Here is a 12,299-nt window from a genome sequence, read left to right as displayed (position 1 = left end):
ACTCTGAAGGGTTGGGCCCAGTTTCGTCTCCTCCCTGGCCCATTTTAAGGCTCTTTCCTTTAGAAACCCTCACCACCGACTCAGGGCTGAAGTTGCAGGCAGCTTGATCCCCACCGTGGAAAGGGGAAGTGGTCCGACACTATGGAAACGGGTGCGGTGTCAGGTTGTGGCTGGGTGGTTAGATCTCAGCTGGTTGCTGTGCTGCTCCGTGGGGGCCCTGGGCTGGTGTCCTTATCTGGCTGTGCTGGCACCATATAGTCTTGAACACGGCCGAATGACCCTCCGATCCCGGGGTTTCTTTTGTTTTTCTTGCCGTCCCAGGCATGCAACGAATTCACCACCCACGTGATGAACCTCCTGCGCGAGCAGAGCCGGACCCGGCCCATCTCACCAAAGGAGATCGAGCGGATGGTCAGCATCATCCACCGCAAATTCAGCTCCATCCAGATGCAGCTCAAGCAGAGCACGTGCGAAGCCGTCATGATCCTGCGCTCCCGATTTCTAGATGCGCGGTTAGTTCTCCCGTCTCCCGCCTGAGAGAAAATGCTTTGGCAGGGGTGGGAAGGGTGGGTGTCTCATATCTCATGTTGGCCTTTAGACAGAGCAGACACTGCAAAGATCTGCTCTGGTCTGGCAGAGGTGGGACAACCAATGGATCTGATCCAGTATGAAGGCAAGGGACCAGAACAGACGGGCTAATGTGGTTTGAGACGCAAGTGGATCAAATCCCCAGCCCACCCTGACTACCCTGTCATGCAGTCTCCTTCACCAGCCCGCCTGGGGACCAACCTTCTAATCAGGGCACTGGCCGGGGGGAGGCAGATCAGAGGCCAGGTGGGTCCAGAGCTTCCCTCGCAAGGTGTTGCAAAGTTTGAGTAGAGGAGGTTTGCAAAGTACTTTGCAATGGAGAGGCAAGAGGCACCATGGAACTGCAAAATATGATTCCCACCCCCAGAGCGTTTTCCCTCTTTCTGGAGCCTTGGCCCTGATTCTGTTCCATTTTCTCCTTGCCAAGGCGGAAGAGACGAAACTTCAACAAGCAGGCTACGGAAATCCTGAATGAGTATTTCTATTCCCATCTCAGCAACCCTTACCCTAGTGAGGAAGCCAAAGAAGAGCTAGCCAAGAAGTGCGGCATCACAGTCTCACAGGTAAGGGGACGGGCAAAGGGAGTGGCACCAAAATAACGGCCTCGCGTTTTTTCATCAGGGCACAAATAACCAGGCAAGCGTCTCTTTACTGATCTCCACAGCGGTGGTGGGTGAATTGTAGGGTGAGTGCTAGATTGGTAGCAAGAGAATAATTGGAGGCTGCATGGAACAATGGGGAACAAGGCCCATTGAGGAAGAAGGGTGGATTGGGAGGGGAAGTATTAGGGCAATCACCTGGAAGGGATGGAGATGGACATGGCAGGGGCTGGCTGGGACATTGCAGAGTAGAGCCGATGTGGAATTTAAGCAGTAGAGGTTGAGGGGTGCATGCCGGGGGGGCAAAGTGAGAGCTGAGCAAGGTGACCAAGAGATTTCTGGGGCAAGTGCTATGTTTGGCCAGTGCCTGGCCTCACAAGCTACTGAACAACCAACAAACACACGTGGGGCTTGGCAGGGGTTTACTTGCTGGAGCTGTGTGAGCAAGGACCAGGAAGGAGGCCGTGGCTAGAGTGGGGTTTCTGGTGTGAGGGTCTCATGGCTGCGGATGGGGGGGTGGATTTGCAGGGTTGTTTCTTTCCGTCTAAAGGCATAGAGGGTAATTACTCTTGTATTTGCTGAATGCAATGCCTCTCTCATCTGCTGACACATGCAATTTTTGTATGGAAACAGGATATTCACTAGCTACACCCCAAGGTGTGCCCATGTAATTAAAGGGGCAGGTGAATAGCCTCTGTGCCCCTGGAGCGTATAGCATTGACCGGAATGCTGATGCAAGGCTTGAGCAGAGCAGTTGAGCATCTAATTTGCAACCGCCACGTTCTTGGTTGTCAATTATTCTCAGCCCCTTCCTTCCCTCCATCCCCGCCCTGTTCCTCCTACTGCATTTGGCTGCCAGAGGCTGAAAAGTCTGGAACCAATCAGCATGCCCTCTTGTATTCTTGCCCACAGCCAATCCACATGCTTTCTGGGAGTCCGCCATCTTGTGCTCCCTCATGTTCACAGACAGGTTTGTGGTGTCATTTGGGTCACACGTTCACATGAAGATGACAACAGTAACTGGGGCCAGATCCCCACCCAGAGTGGCTGTTCAGTTTCTCTGGAAGGAACAACATCAAACTGGAGACTGTAGTCATCTGTAATCCTGAGGGAATCTTGCTAATTGCTCCTTAAATGCTCAATGTAGTGACCTCCAATCAACAACCATATCATCTACATTAGAAGACCCAAATGACCATCAGTCCATCCCAAGGTTACACATGGGAAATGGGGCACGCTGGTTCTAATAAACCAAGCACTGTCCTGGTGTTTCATCCTGAACTTTGAATTGACCCTGGATGTTTTTATGGGATCCAACAAAGTTCCATTAACTTCTTTGTAATTTGCATGCCATCTCTGCACTCCCTAGTGCCTGGAGCAGAAAGAGCCAATTTCCAGGAGAAAAACTGTTCTTGTGATCTTTCTGAGCAAACTGAAATAAGGAAACATTGCTGCTCTCCTAAGGATTTCCATCCCCGCATGGTTTTTCAGGCCAAAGCGGTACAGATAAGTTGAGTGCTTATCCGCACCAGGTCAATGGAATACCCCTTTGGAAACTACGTGAAGACACATAATCTCCCTGCACTGTAACTGCCTCAGTTCATGCTGCCTTGGGCTGTGCTCCTCTCAGCTCTCGCAAAGCAAACACAATTACCTTAGCTCCTAGGTTCATAGATTGTAAAACCAGAAAGGACCATTGTGATCATCTAGTCTGACCTCCTGCGTGACACGGGCTGAACCTCACCCAGTGATTTCTGCATCAAGCCCTTATCTTCTGAGTGAGCCTTTTTAGCAAGACATCCCATTTCCGTAACTTCAATGTCAGGCCTCAAAAGAAAGCCTGGATCTTGCTGAAAGGGGTGTCAATGAACCAATCATTGGCTCTCTTCCCTCTGACTCAGAAGGGGAAGCGTTCCTGACAGCTGGAGGTTATTAAAGGTGCGGTGCAGTGACCCTTTTTGCAAGAGTTGGGCTGTTAACTCCCATCTCATGGCCAATTTATAATCTCAGTAGTTAAATTCTGCCTCCTGAAATTCACCCCTCAGTCTCAGCTGGATACGTTTTTCTCTTCCAGTGCAGTGTTACTGTGCATTGTTAAATAGCTGCTGCCGTCCCCTCCGGAGGTAGCCTCATTGCAATGGTGTGCCAGGGGATTTCTGTGCAAAGTTTATCAAGCACTGGGATCCCTGCAGATGGAAGGCATCGTAGAAAACAGGAGGGATTATTTTTCTGTTTTCCATGCAGTGAAACAAGCAGCAGTTTTTCAGTGAGTGCAAAACACTAGCTGGATACCAGTGACCAATATCCAGCATTTAGAACGAGACAAAAGTCTCAGCTGTATCTCCATAATAAAATTCAGAGTAGCAACCTAAGGGACAGGACTAGCCTACAGAAGACTGGCTAACTGGTCTAGGAGGTGACATACCAAAGTAGATGGAATATTGGACTTTTCCAGTAATGGGTTTATGCATAGAGGCAGGATACCAGATTAGATGGGCCACAGATCTGATCTGGTTAACATAAAATAGGATTCCTGGCTAGATGGTTCAATAGCTTGAACTGATGTACTCAGAAGGCAGGGTGCCAACGCAGATGGACTTGTCTGGGGAAATCCTGTACAAGATGGCCATGGTTTCGAAAAGTGAGGCCAAAATGTTCAATAGTGATGAGTGATTTTGGGTTTCCAACTAGAAGGTTCACTAGAAGGACCTTTCTCTAGGGCACTTGATTTTCAGAGGGTGGTGCTTATCACTTTCTGAACAGTGGCCTATCCCCACTCCCGTTCACCCCATAGTTAAACATAACTATGCCTGATTCATGAGGGCAGGTAGGTCCCAAGAAATTGCTGAGAGCAAGTACAGCAGAAGGCACTTGGGGGCCTGTCTGTGTCTGTCTAGTCCGGCATATTGAAGCACTTCTGTTTCTGGGAAGCCGAGGGGCGCTCCACCAACGCCAACAAATATGGCATGGCAGGGAGAGTGCTCCAGGCCAGAGGAAGAGGGATTATTTTGGGGGCATACTGAGAGGACGGTCTGGCCATGCTCACTGAGCTTCCAGAAACAAGCTCCCATAAAAGGGGAGCTTACAGCTGACCCTAGCAGCTCTGTGTCTGTTGACCCTGCTGTTGGGACTTGATACGGATGAGCCACCCCGTGTGGATTAAATCAGAAGCCTCCTATCACCATCCTCAGACCTTCAACCCCAAACCAGGAACCTCTCCTGAGATGAGAACAAATTCAGCCAACTTTCCCTCCATCCCAAGCTCCCGTTATTCCTGCCATGGCCTCCGCACTCTTGGGCTCCATCTGGAAGTGGAAGCACCAAAATGCCAAGAGTCCCAGCTCCATGGCACGCAATTGGAAGGAAAAGGAAGTCCAGAACTCTAGAAGAGAGCCTGCTCTCCAGAGAGTTCATGCTCAAGATTGTAGACCCAAGTTGCTCAGACCTTTCCTGAATCTTTTAACTATGCAGATAAGTCTCAATATACACATCCATGAGGATTGCACCCTGCAACCTTCATAGTGATCCATTAAAGATCTGGAAATAGGGAATGTCATTGATATAATAAGGGGACGGGGACATGTCTGATTAGGTCCCCATCCTCTTTTGGTAGCACAACCGGTGGTAAATCCAGTCACAAAGACACCATGTCAATGGACTTTCAGCCTTCAAAAAACACAGTCTGGTTTCATTCCAGACCTGTTTTGAACAGTCCTTTGGGAACCTATTGATTTTTGCCACGACTGACCTTTCTCTAAAAACAGAGGGAGAACTCCAGATAAAACCAGAAGACACCCAAAATCTACTTCCAAAACTCAAGCCCAAATCTTTCCAATATTTTAAAAAGTTCTGTGCCAGTTTCAGTTCCATATCTGTGGTTACCCTTAGTGCTGGTTTCACAGATGGCACCAGAAGGGAAGTCGAGAGATCTGGGTACTGTTCCCAGCATTACCACTGACTTGTGGTATGACACCTTTCTCTGCTGCAGTTTCCCCGTTTGTCCAATGAGAATGATACTTGCCTGCTTTTATAAAGTGCTTTGAGGTTGATGGGTGCAACACACAGTGTAAGTGAGGAGAGAGACTATTGTTAATAATGCTGCCTGGTTCCAAATGGGACTGCATGTGCCAGGTTTGAGACACACCAGAAAGTATCAAAAACTTTCAGAGAGCTTGTTTTAGTGAGAAATGCAGCCCGATTTTGCCAACTCAAGAATTTCGTATATTTCAGATGAACATCCAGACTCTAAACTTTCAGGTGCTTATCCAGACCTTTTGGGGGTTGCCCACCACAAATCTTTATGCAATTGACTCAAAGCTACGTTCTTTAAAATCCTCAATGGAGACTAATTGCAATTAATCAATTAGAGCCTAGCTGTTAATATCTCTCCATGGTGCTCTCTGAGACTGATTCATTGCATAGGGCCAGATCCTCAAATGATGTCGACATCAATGGAGCTCCACCAATTTACGCCAGCCACTGATCTGGCCCATAGTTTTCCATTTCCTTAATTACTTCTGAAGAAGTTCAGTCTGTATTTATAAATCATAGTTCAACCTGTCTCATTCTGAAAATCTGTAGACAGTCGAGGCGCCATGCATGCAGCAGACTCTGCAAAGTTCTGTTGAAACACCTCCATTGATGGCTGCCCTTGCAAACTTTCCCACCTCTGCATCTGGGTTGGGGATGCATGATCTGAGCTGACAGCTTGGGATTGCGACCACCTGGCAGTGTCATGAAATGGGGCACCGATTGAAATCCGAACCAAAAGAAGCGGACAGCAAAGCCCCTAACAATCCCATTTTCTGTCACCTTCCATTGGAAGCCTGGTCTACACACACAAGTTGCACCAGTTTATTAACTGATGCAAGCTCAATTGGTATAAACCAGGTTTAAATTGGACTAAGAGTGTCCATACAGGTTTTGCCCTGATTTAGCTAAACCTTGAGTTATATTGGTAAAACTGTGTGTGTGGACCAGACCAGAGTAACCAATGCAGCAGCTGTACCTGTAAATTCTTCTGGAACGTGCTCCAAAAAGCAGCACATGCTACTGTGATGGAGAGAGCATTAAACCAGGGCGTGTTTGAGTGTGTGTCTGGGGGGGAATCATAGCTTCCTAGTGCATGGGACTGGCATTCTCATGAAAGGGACACCGACAGCTTAGTTTTAGGCACAAGGTTTCATTTTGTTTAGAGGAGCCAGGCACTGGAGTTTACACAATCAAATCAGAACAGAAGAGTTTCCTGGGTACCTAGATCATTCAGCTGAAACGGTTTATTTAAAAAATGAAAATCTTTCTCTTCAGTGCAGGGACCCTGAACCCAGCAGCCTTGAGAACCAGGAAGTGAAACTGACCAGGCTAGTTTGGCTGACCCAAGCTTGAGTGGAAATCAAATTAGATTTTTAAAATCCTAACACATTTAATAATGGTCTCGGGGGAGTATTCAAAGGCACAAGTGGGAGCTAGGCTCCCATTAAAAGACAGCTCCTGGAGTCCTGTGATTACGGGAGAATCTCAGCTTTTGTAAGTAAGCTTATAGCCCTCATAGTGGCAGAGAAAAGCTTTAAAACATGACCTGCGTGCACCCTAGAGGCTCAAATCCCAGAAGGGAAATTAAGGCCCCCCACCCCGATTTATTTTAAACCTCATGATTTTTAAACCAGTCTCTTGATTTTTGGAACCTGTCTCGTGATTGTGGAATGCTAGGGGTTGGCAATATTGTTATCTTGACAATGTGCCCTTAATGGAAGTTGAAAGAACAGGCATCTGCTCGCCTCTGCGTTGATGTTATTGACTTTATACTGCTCTGGGGGTCACCGGGGTTGGGATGGAGTCAGCAGGTGGAATCTTTTCCTTGCAAAGCTTTTAGAAAAAACTGCAATGCTTTAACTTGCTTTATTCCCCATTCCTAATCCTCCCCCGTGTCCCCACCAAAATGTGTTAAAGGTGAAACGTTAACTTTTTTGTCTTTTCTTGAACTCGCTCTAGGTATCAAACTGGTTTGGAAATAAGCGAATCCGGTACAAGAAGAACATAGGTAAATTTCAAGAGGAAGCCAATATTTATGCTGCCAAAACGGCTGTCACTGCTACAAATGTGTCAGCCCATGGAAGCCAAGCTAACTCACCCTCAACTCCCAATTCAGCTGGTTAGTTTTTTTTTTTTTGGGTTGTTATTGTTCGTTTTTTTTTTTTGTTTGTTTTTTCCTTTAATATCTGTGTTTTCTTTTCTTTTCTTTTTTCCGTTTTCTTTTTTCGGTTGGTTGGTTTTTATGTAATTTTTACAACAACAACAACAACAACAACAAAGAAAAAATATGGATTTAATTTTTTTCATTTTTTTTCCGTTCTGTTTTTTCGTTTGTAAAAGCAATGTGATCATGCTGTGTAACCGACGGTAACGTGTTGGGGGTTTTGCATGGATTAAAAATTCGCTTGAGTTGCTTGCTCCTCAGGAGAAAAAAATGTCCGTGCACAATTGATTTACTTCACCAGGGGCTGAAAGCATGAGTGACCCTGATTTTAAAAAAAAAAAAAAAAAAAAAAGACCCAACACTTACAGGATGTTCCAGATCATGCTATTTTCAGTCTGTTTTGTGTGGACTTTTATACTTCAATTTTTTGGCTGCTCACACCATAATGTCTGGATCACCTGCAAGTATGTGTTCTGTGTGAATTTTACTTTCCTTTAGTATCAGTATTGGGTGAGATCTTCTATCTTCAAGGAAATCCTTGAAGTGGGTTGGTTTGTCTGTCCCCCACCTCTCCCCTTCCTTAGCTGTTTATTGTGGTTTTCATTTCATTTGCTTTAAGGGACAAATGTATGTTTGATCAGTTCCTCTTACCCAGATTTCAACTCTTCTGCTAAGGAACTATGACGTGCCCGCTGTTTAATTCTAGCAGCGATGGGTGCACAGTGCCACCAGATAGAATCACCATTACTCCAAACGGGACATTTTTAGGTGCTTTGTACCGATTGTTCAAAGCGATGGGAGATTTGAGACCTAATTAAAAGAAACAGAGGTTAACTTGATGGCTGCCATGTGATTTAAATTCTCTTTATATATAAATTATATATCTATATATGCTTATTTTGCTTAAAGGAGAGAAATGTGAATACATTTGATTCTGTATCATTCAGCTTGGTCTGTGATTATGGTACCCCTTTCTCCAGTGCATGAAGTGGGTTGATCTCAGGTATGCTTCTGAATGCAGGGCCAGCAGAGATGTTAAACAGGCAATGGGTATTTTGGTATCAGTGAAACTATTTCTTCTTCTTAGGAAACCTGACATCATGCCAGTACTTGGTACGGCATTTTCAGGCGACCTAAAGAAACGTGGTCTTGACCCTGAGAATGCCCAGTCTGAATTAGACAGACATCAAACATGAAGGTAGAAATGGGAGGAGGATAGGGAAAACAGGACAAGGGTTCAATCAAATAAAGTAACTATTACGTTGGATAGTGAGGGAACCAAGAATCCAAAAAAAAAAAAAAAAAAGAACAAACTACTCACTGTTTCTCCAAACAATCCCTCTGGGGCTTGAAACTCCAATCTAGGTCCTTGATGGATTTTTATCAGTTACTCCTTTAACTCACGTCCCATGCTGTGGATCTAAAGATCTGCACCCAAGCCCTACTGCTGACCCATGTGGAGGGTTCTAAATGGTTCCATGTGAGCTACGGTTTTGTTTAGGATATAAACCATTTATGGTTCAGAGCACAAAACAGCCTCTAACTATTAGGGGTTAGGTTTCCCTGGAGATCAGGTTATCCCATAACTGCCCCACTGCATTGTTTCTCACCCCTTCCTCTGTAGCCTCCAGTACTAGCCACTGTCAGAGGCAGGGCACTGGACTAGGTGGACCACAAATCTGACCAGCAATTCCTGTGCTTCTGTGCTCTCTCCCCATCATGAATGCAGGTTTGTGTAGAGTTGTTCAAAAGGGTCAGGCTGCACTCACTGGTTTGTTATTGTAGGGTTGCTCAAGAGGGTCAGGCTGCACTCACTGGTTTGTTATTGTAGGGTTGCTCAAGAGGGTCAGGCTGCACTCACTGGTTTGTTATTGTAGGGAAGTACTAGATGGCTTCCACACCTTTTTTTCTTTCAAATAACTTCTAAAAATTTGTAAACTTCTACATTCTTTTAATCACTTCGCTGTTTTTACTTGAGATCCATTTGCAGAACAGACTGGGGCTCCTGATAGTGGCAACTCCCCTTTTTAAAGGCATGGAGTAAATTCAGCTGTGTGTGTGTATGTGTGTATTATATTTAATAATCTTTTTCAAATTGGAGGTTGTGAGTATCAGAGTCCAGAATCCACACAAACTTGTAGCCAGGGTGTGCGATTTTCACTCTTCTCCTATTTGCTCAATTTGAGCCTGATCCGAAGCCAAGGAAAAGTCTTCAATCTACTTCAATGGGCTTTAGATCTGGCCCATATCCGGCATAACAGCCACACCTCCAGTGGCTGCCCCAGTTGAATAATGGTGCAATGCGGCTCTCTTCCTGTGACATTCCCCACAGGCAGGAGCATGGCTGTGTAATGGGTGTAAATTGTCCAGACCATGCAGTAAACCATCAAGATCCTGCACTTTCAAGTCCTGTGGTTAAAGCATAGGACTTGGACTCCTTGGTCTTGTTTCTGACTCTCACAAAATGTGTGTCTACATCCCGAAATCATGTATCCTTCTTCTACTAACATTGCTGCACGCTGGTGCTAGCGCCGGAGGAACTGCTAACGTAGGAGGGACACTCACCGCCATGCCACAAAAATCTTCCGTGTGATTTTAGCAAGGTCTCCGTCACCTGGGAAAAGTCCCCTCCTCTCCACGAGCCTCAGTTTCCCCATCTGCAAACTGGGATTAATGATGCTTCCTATGGGGATTGCGAGGCTTGGTTAATTAGCATCTATAAAGTGCTGCGAGCTCCACAGATGGATGAAAGTAATGTTGGTTTTCTACCTGCACCTATTGTATGCACCCAGGCCTGCCGGAATGCACCTATCTGTTCACCTATCTGTTGAGGGGAGGGTGCCCTCACAGATAAAAATACATCACTATCTTCCAGTGCCTTTTCACAGCAGCTTAAGAGGAGTGATGGGGGTTTAGCAATACACTGATTGTTGGATTTACTTTGTGCTGTGGCCAAAGACCCTAGCAGCTTCTTCCCTTTTCAATGGGGGGAAAAAAAGCCCCAATCCTGACCCCTTTCTCAAACATGACCCAGGTTTGTCAGTGTGCTCTGGTCTCTCTCGTATTAGCTTCTCCTGAGAAGACTGTTGCTAATGGTCTCCGAAGTTACCCCCAACCCCTCTGGGACAGGATCCACAGGTACTGGCAGGGCAGCAAGAGGCAGCACTATGCCTGGCTATGATTCCTGGGCCCCAGTGGTTGCCCTATTGCCAGCAGAGGCCCTTGTGAGTCAGACACTGTGGGCCTTGGATTGCTCAGCAGCATCTCTGGAGTGTAATTGGAGAGCAGAACCCAGGTGATTTGACTGTGTGAGTCGCTGAGATAAATACCATCCGCTCATCTCTCTAGGCCCCATGTTTCAGAGCCTCCCCCTCCCCCAAGCATCGTCCTGTCTCTTCAGCTAAGAGCATCCTCCTGCCATGCCAGATCCTCTCTCTGCTCCCCAGGAGGCCTCTATCATCTCTTCCCCGGGACTGACAGCTTTGTCAGTTTCACCACGGTAGCACTCTTAGGGTCTGGCTTCCCCTTTCCCTTCTGGAACGTCCGAGCTTTCTTTCCATCAGCGTGTGATGTTTGGATGGGGAGCATGTGCTGGCGGGAGATGCCAGTCTAGCTGCTCTGTGCGCTGCCGTCCTCTGTGAGTGCAGAACAGCTACAGCAGCGCAAACTTCCCCCAGATGCCATCACAGGAAATCGTCTCTGCCCTGAGCGGCAGAAATCTGCATTCGGAGGTGGGAAGTGAATTCAGTCCCATGGCTAATTAGGACCAAACGCGAGGGTGGTTTTCCTGATGGGGGACGCCTGCCTGCGAGGAACTGCAGCAGGACCCTCCCAATTCATTTCACACCGAAGAGCTGCTATCAATCTGGGTTGGCTCCAGACTGGTGGCTAGATGTCAAAGGCTGTGTCATGCGCTCCATGAGCCCGCCAGTCCCCGCTGTTTAGTTTCTGGCAGGGCAGCCCTGCTTTACTGTATTTGCAGCTCATCCCCCAGTTAGCACATACGTTTTAACATGATGGGCTTCTTGCACACCCACCTCTGCCTCTAAGAAATCAGCCAGGTAACGGAGGCTAGGCTAAGAGGTCGCTGGGCATCGCTGGCCCTTGAGCGGTCTAATAACAAAAACAAAATGGCAAATGTCAATCCACATTGTATCCCCCCTCCCCACCACCCTTCACATGTCACTGTCTTCTCAGTTCTGTCAGCGAGCAGGGCAGGGAGCACGATTATACAGTGCCTAGCACAATGAGGCCGGGATGCCGAGTCGGGCGGCCAAATGCTATAGCAGCGTTAGTGTTAGATGATTAATTACAGTGCTGAGCAGAACTGGGAGTGGCCGACGGGATGGCATAGCAACCAACTGCATTGTGTATATGCAACAGCCCCGCCCTGCATTGTGTAGCTGCACAAGCAAGCATGGACACAAGAGGCTACTAATATGTCACCCGTGGTCTCCAGTTTTGGGAAGAGATCAGCATAGAAATGCCATCTCTGCAGGGCTCCCCTGTACCCCACTTTCCCCTACCACCACCACCACCCATACCCCTCGCTGAACTGGCTCCCCGTTCCACCATATCAGGAGACAGGGTAAGTTGCAAGGAGAGGTTGCCCCGCAGAGGAACTGACGAGGTGTCAAAGAGAACACCTCCGGAGCTGAGACACGGTTGGTAAGCAGATCCTTGCAGGGGAGCTGCGGGCAAGGAGAGGTAGAATTAGTGCTGGTATTCCCTGGCCTGGGAGCGTCACAGACTAGGGAGTGGTGCCTTTGGCTGATTAAGAGGCATATAGAGTCCTGCCCAGTCCTTAGAGCAGGCCTGCACAACTCGTAAAGCGGCGAGGACCATATTACTCCAAAGAAAACAGCTGAAGGCCGAAACCCCCCGAGCGCCGCCAACCCCCCCCCCCAGCGCCACCC

The 12,299-nt window shown here is 47.4% G+C and overlaps 1 protein-coding gene across 5 annotated transcripts in view; it reads left to right on the top strand.

The window, feature by feature from the left end:
- Positions 1 to 12,299, top strand: part of LOC112107409 (pre-B-cell leukemia transcription factor 1) — a 238,168-nt gene that overhangs the window by 199,214 nt on the left and 26,655 nt on the right. For 3 of the 5 annotated variants that reach the window (XM_026655440.1, XM_026655442.1, XM_026655443.1), the window contains exons 4-6: positions 322 to 512; positions 1,016 to 1,151; positions 7,179 to 7,338. In XM_026655440.1, the coding sequence (XP_026511225.1) occupies positions 322 to 512; positions 1,016 to 1,151; positions 7,179 to 7,338 (487 nt within the window). The remainder of the gene's footprint in view (positions 1 to 321; positions 513 to 1,015; positions 1,152 to 7,178; positions 7,339 to 12,299) is intronic. The other 2 variants (XM_026655441.1, XM_026655444.1) reach the window with 1 other exon arrangement.

Source organism: Terrapene carolina, unplaced genomic scaffold (assembly GCF_002925995.2).
Source record: "Terrapene carolina triunguis isolate 2854851 unplaced genomic scaffold, T_m_triunguis-2.0 Scaffold210, whole genome shotgun sequence".
NCBI classification, from domain to species: domain Eukaryota; kingdom Metazoa; phylum Chordata; order Testudines; family Emydidae; genus Terrapene; species Terrapene triunguis.
The sequence above is the reverse complement of the archived record's forward strand: the minus strand, read 5'-3'. Positions and strand labels throughout refer to the sequence as shown.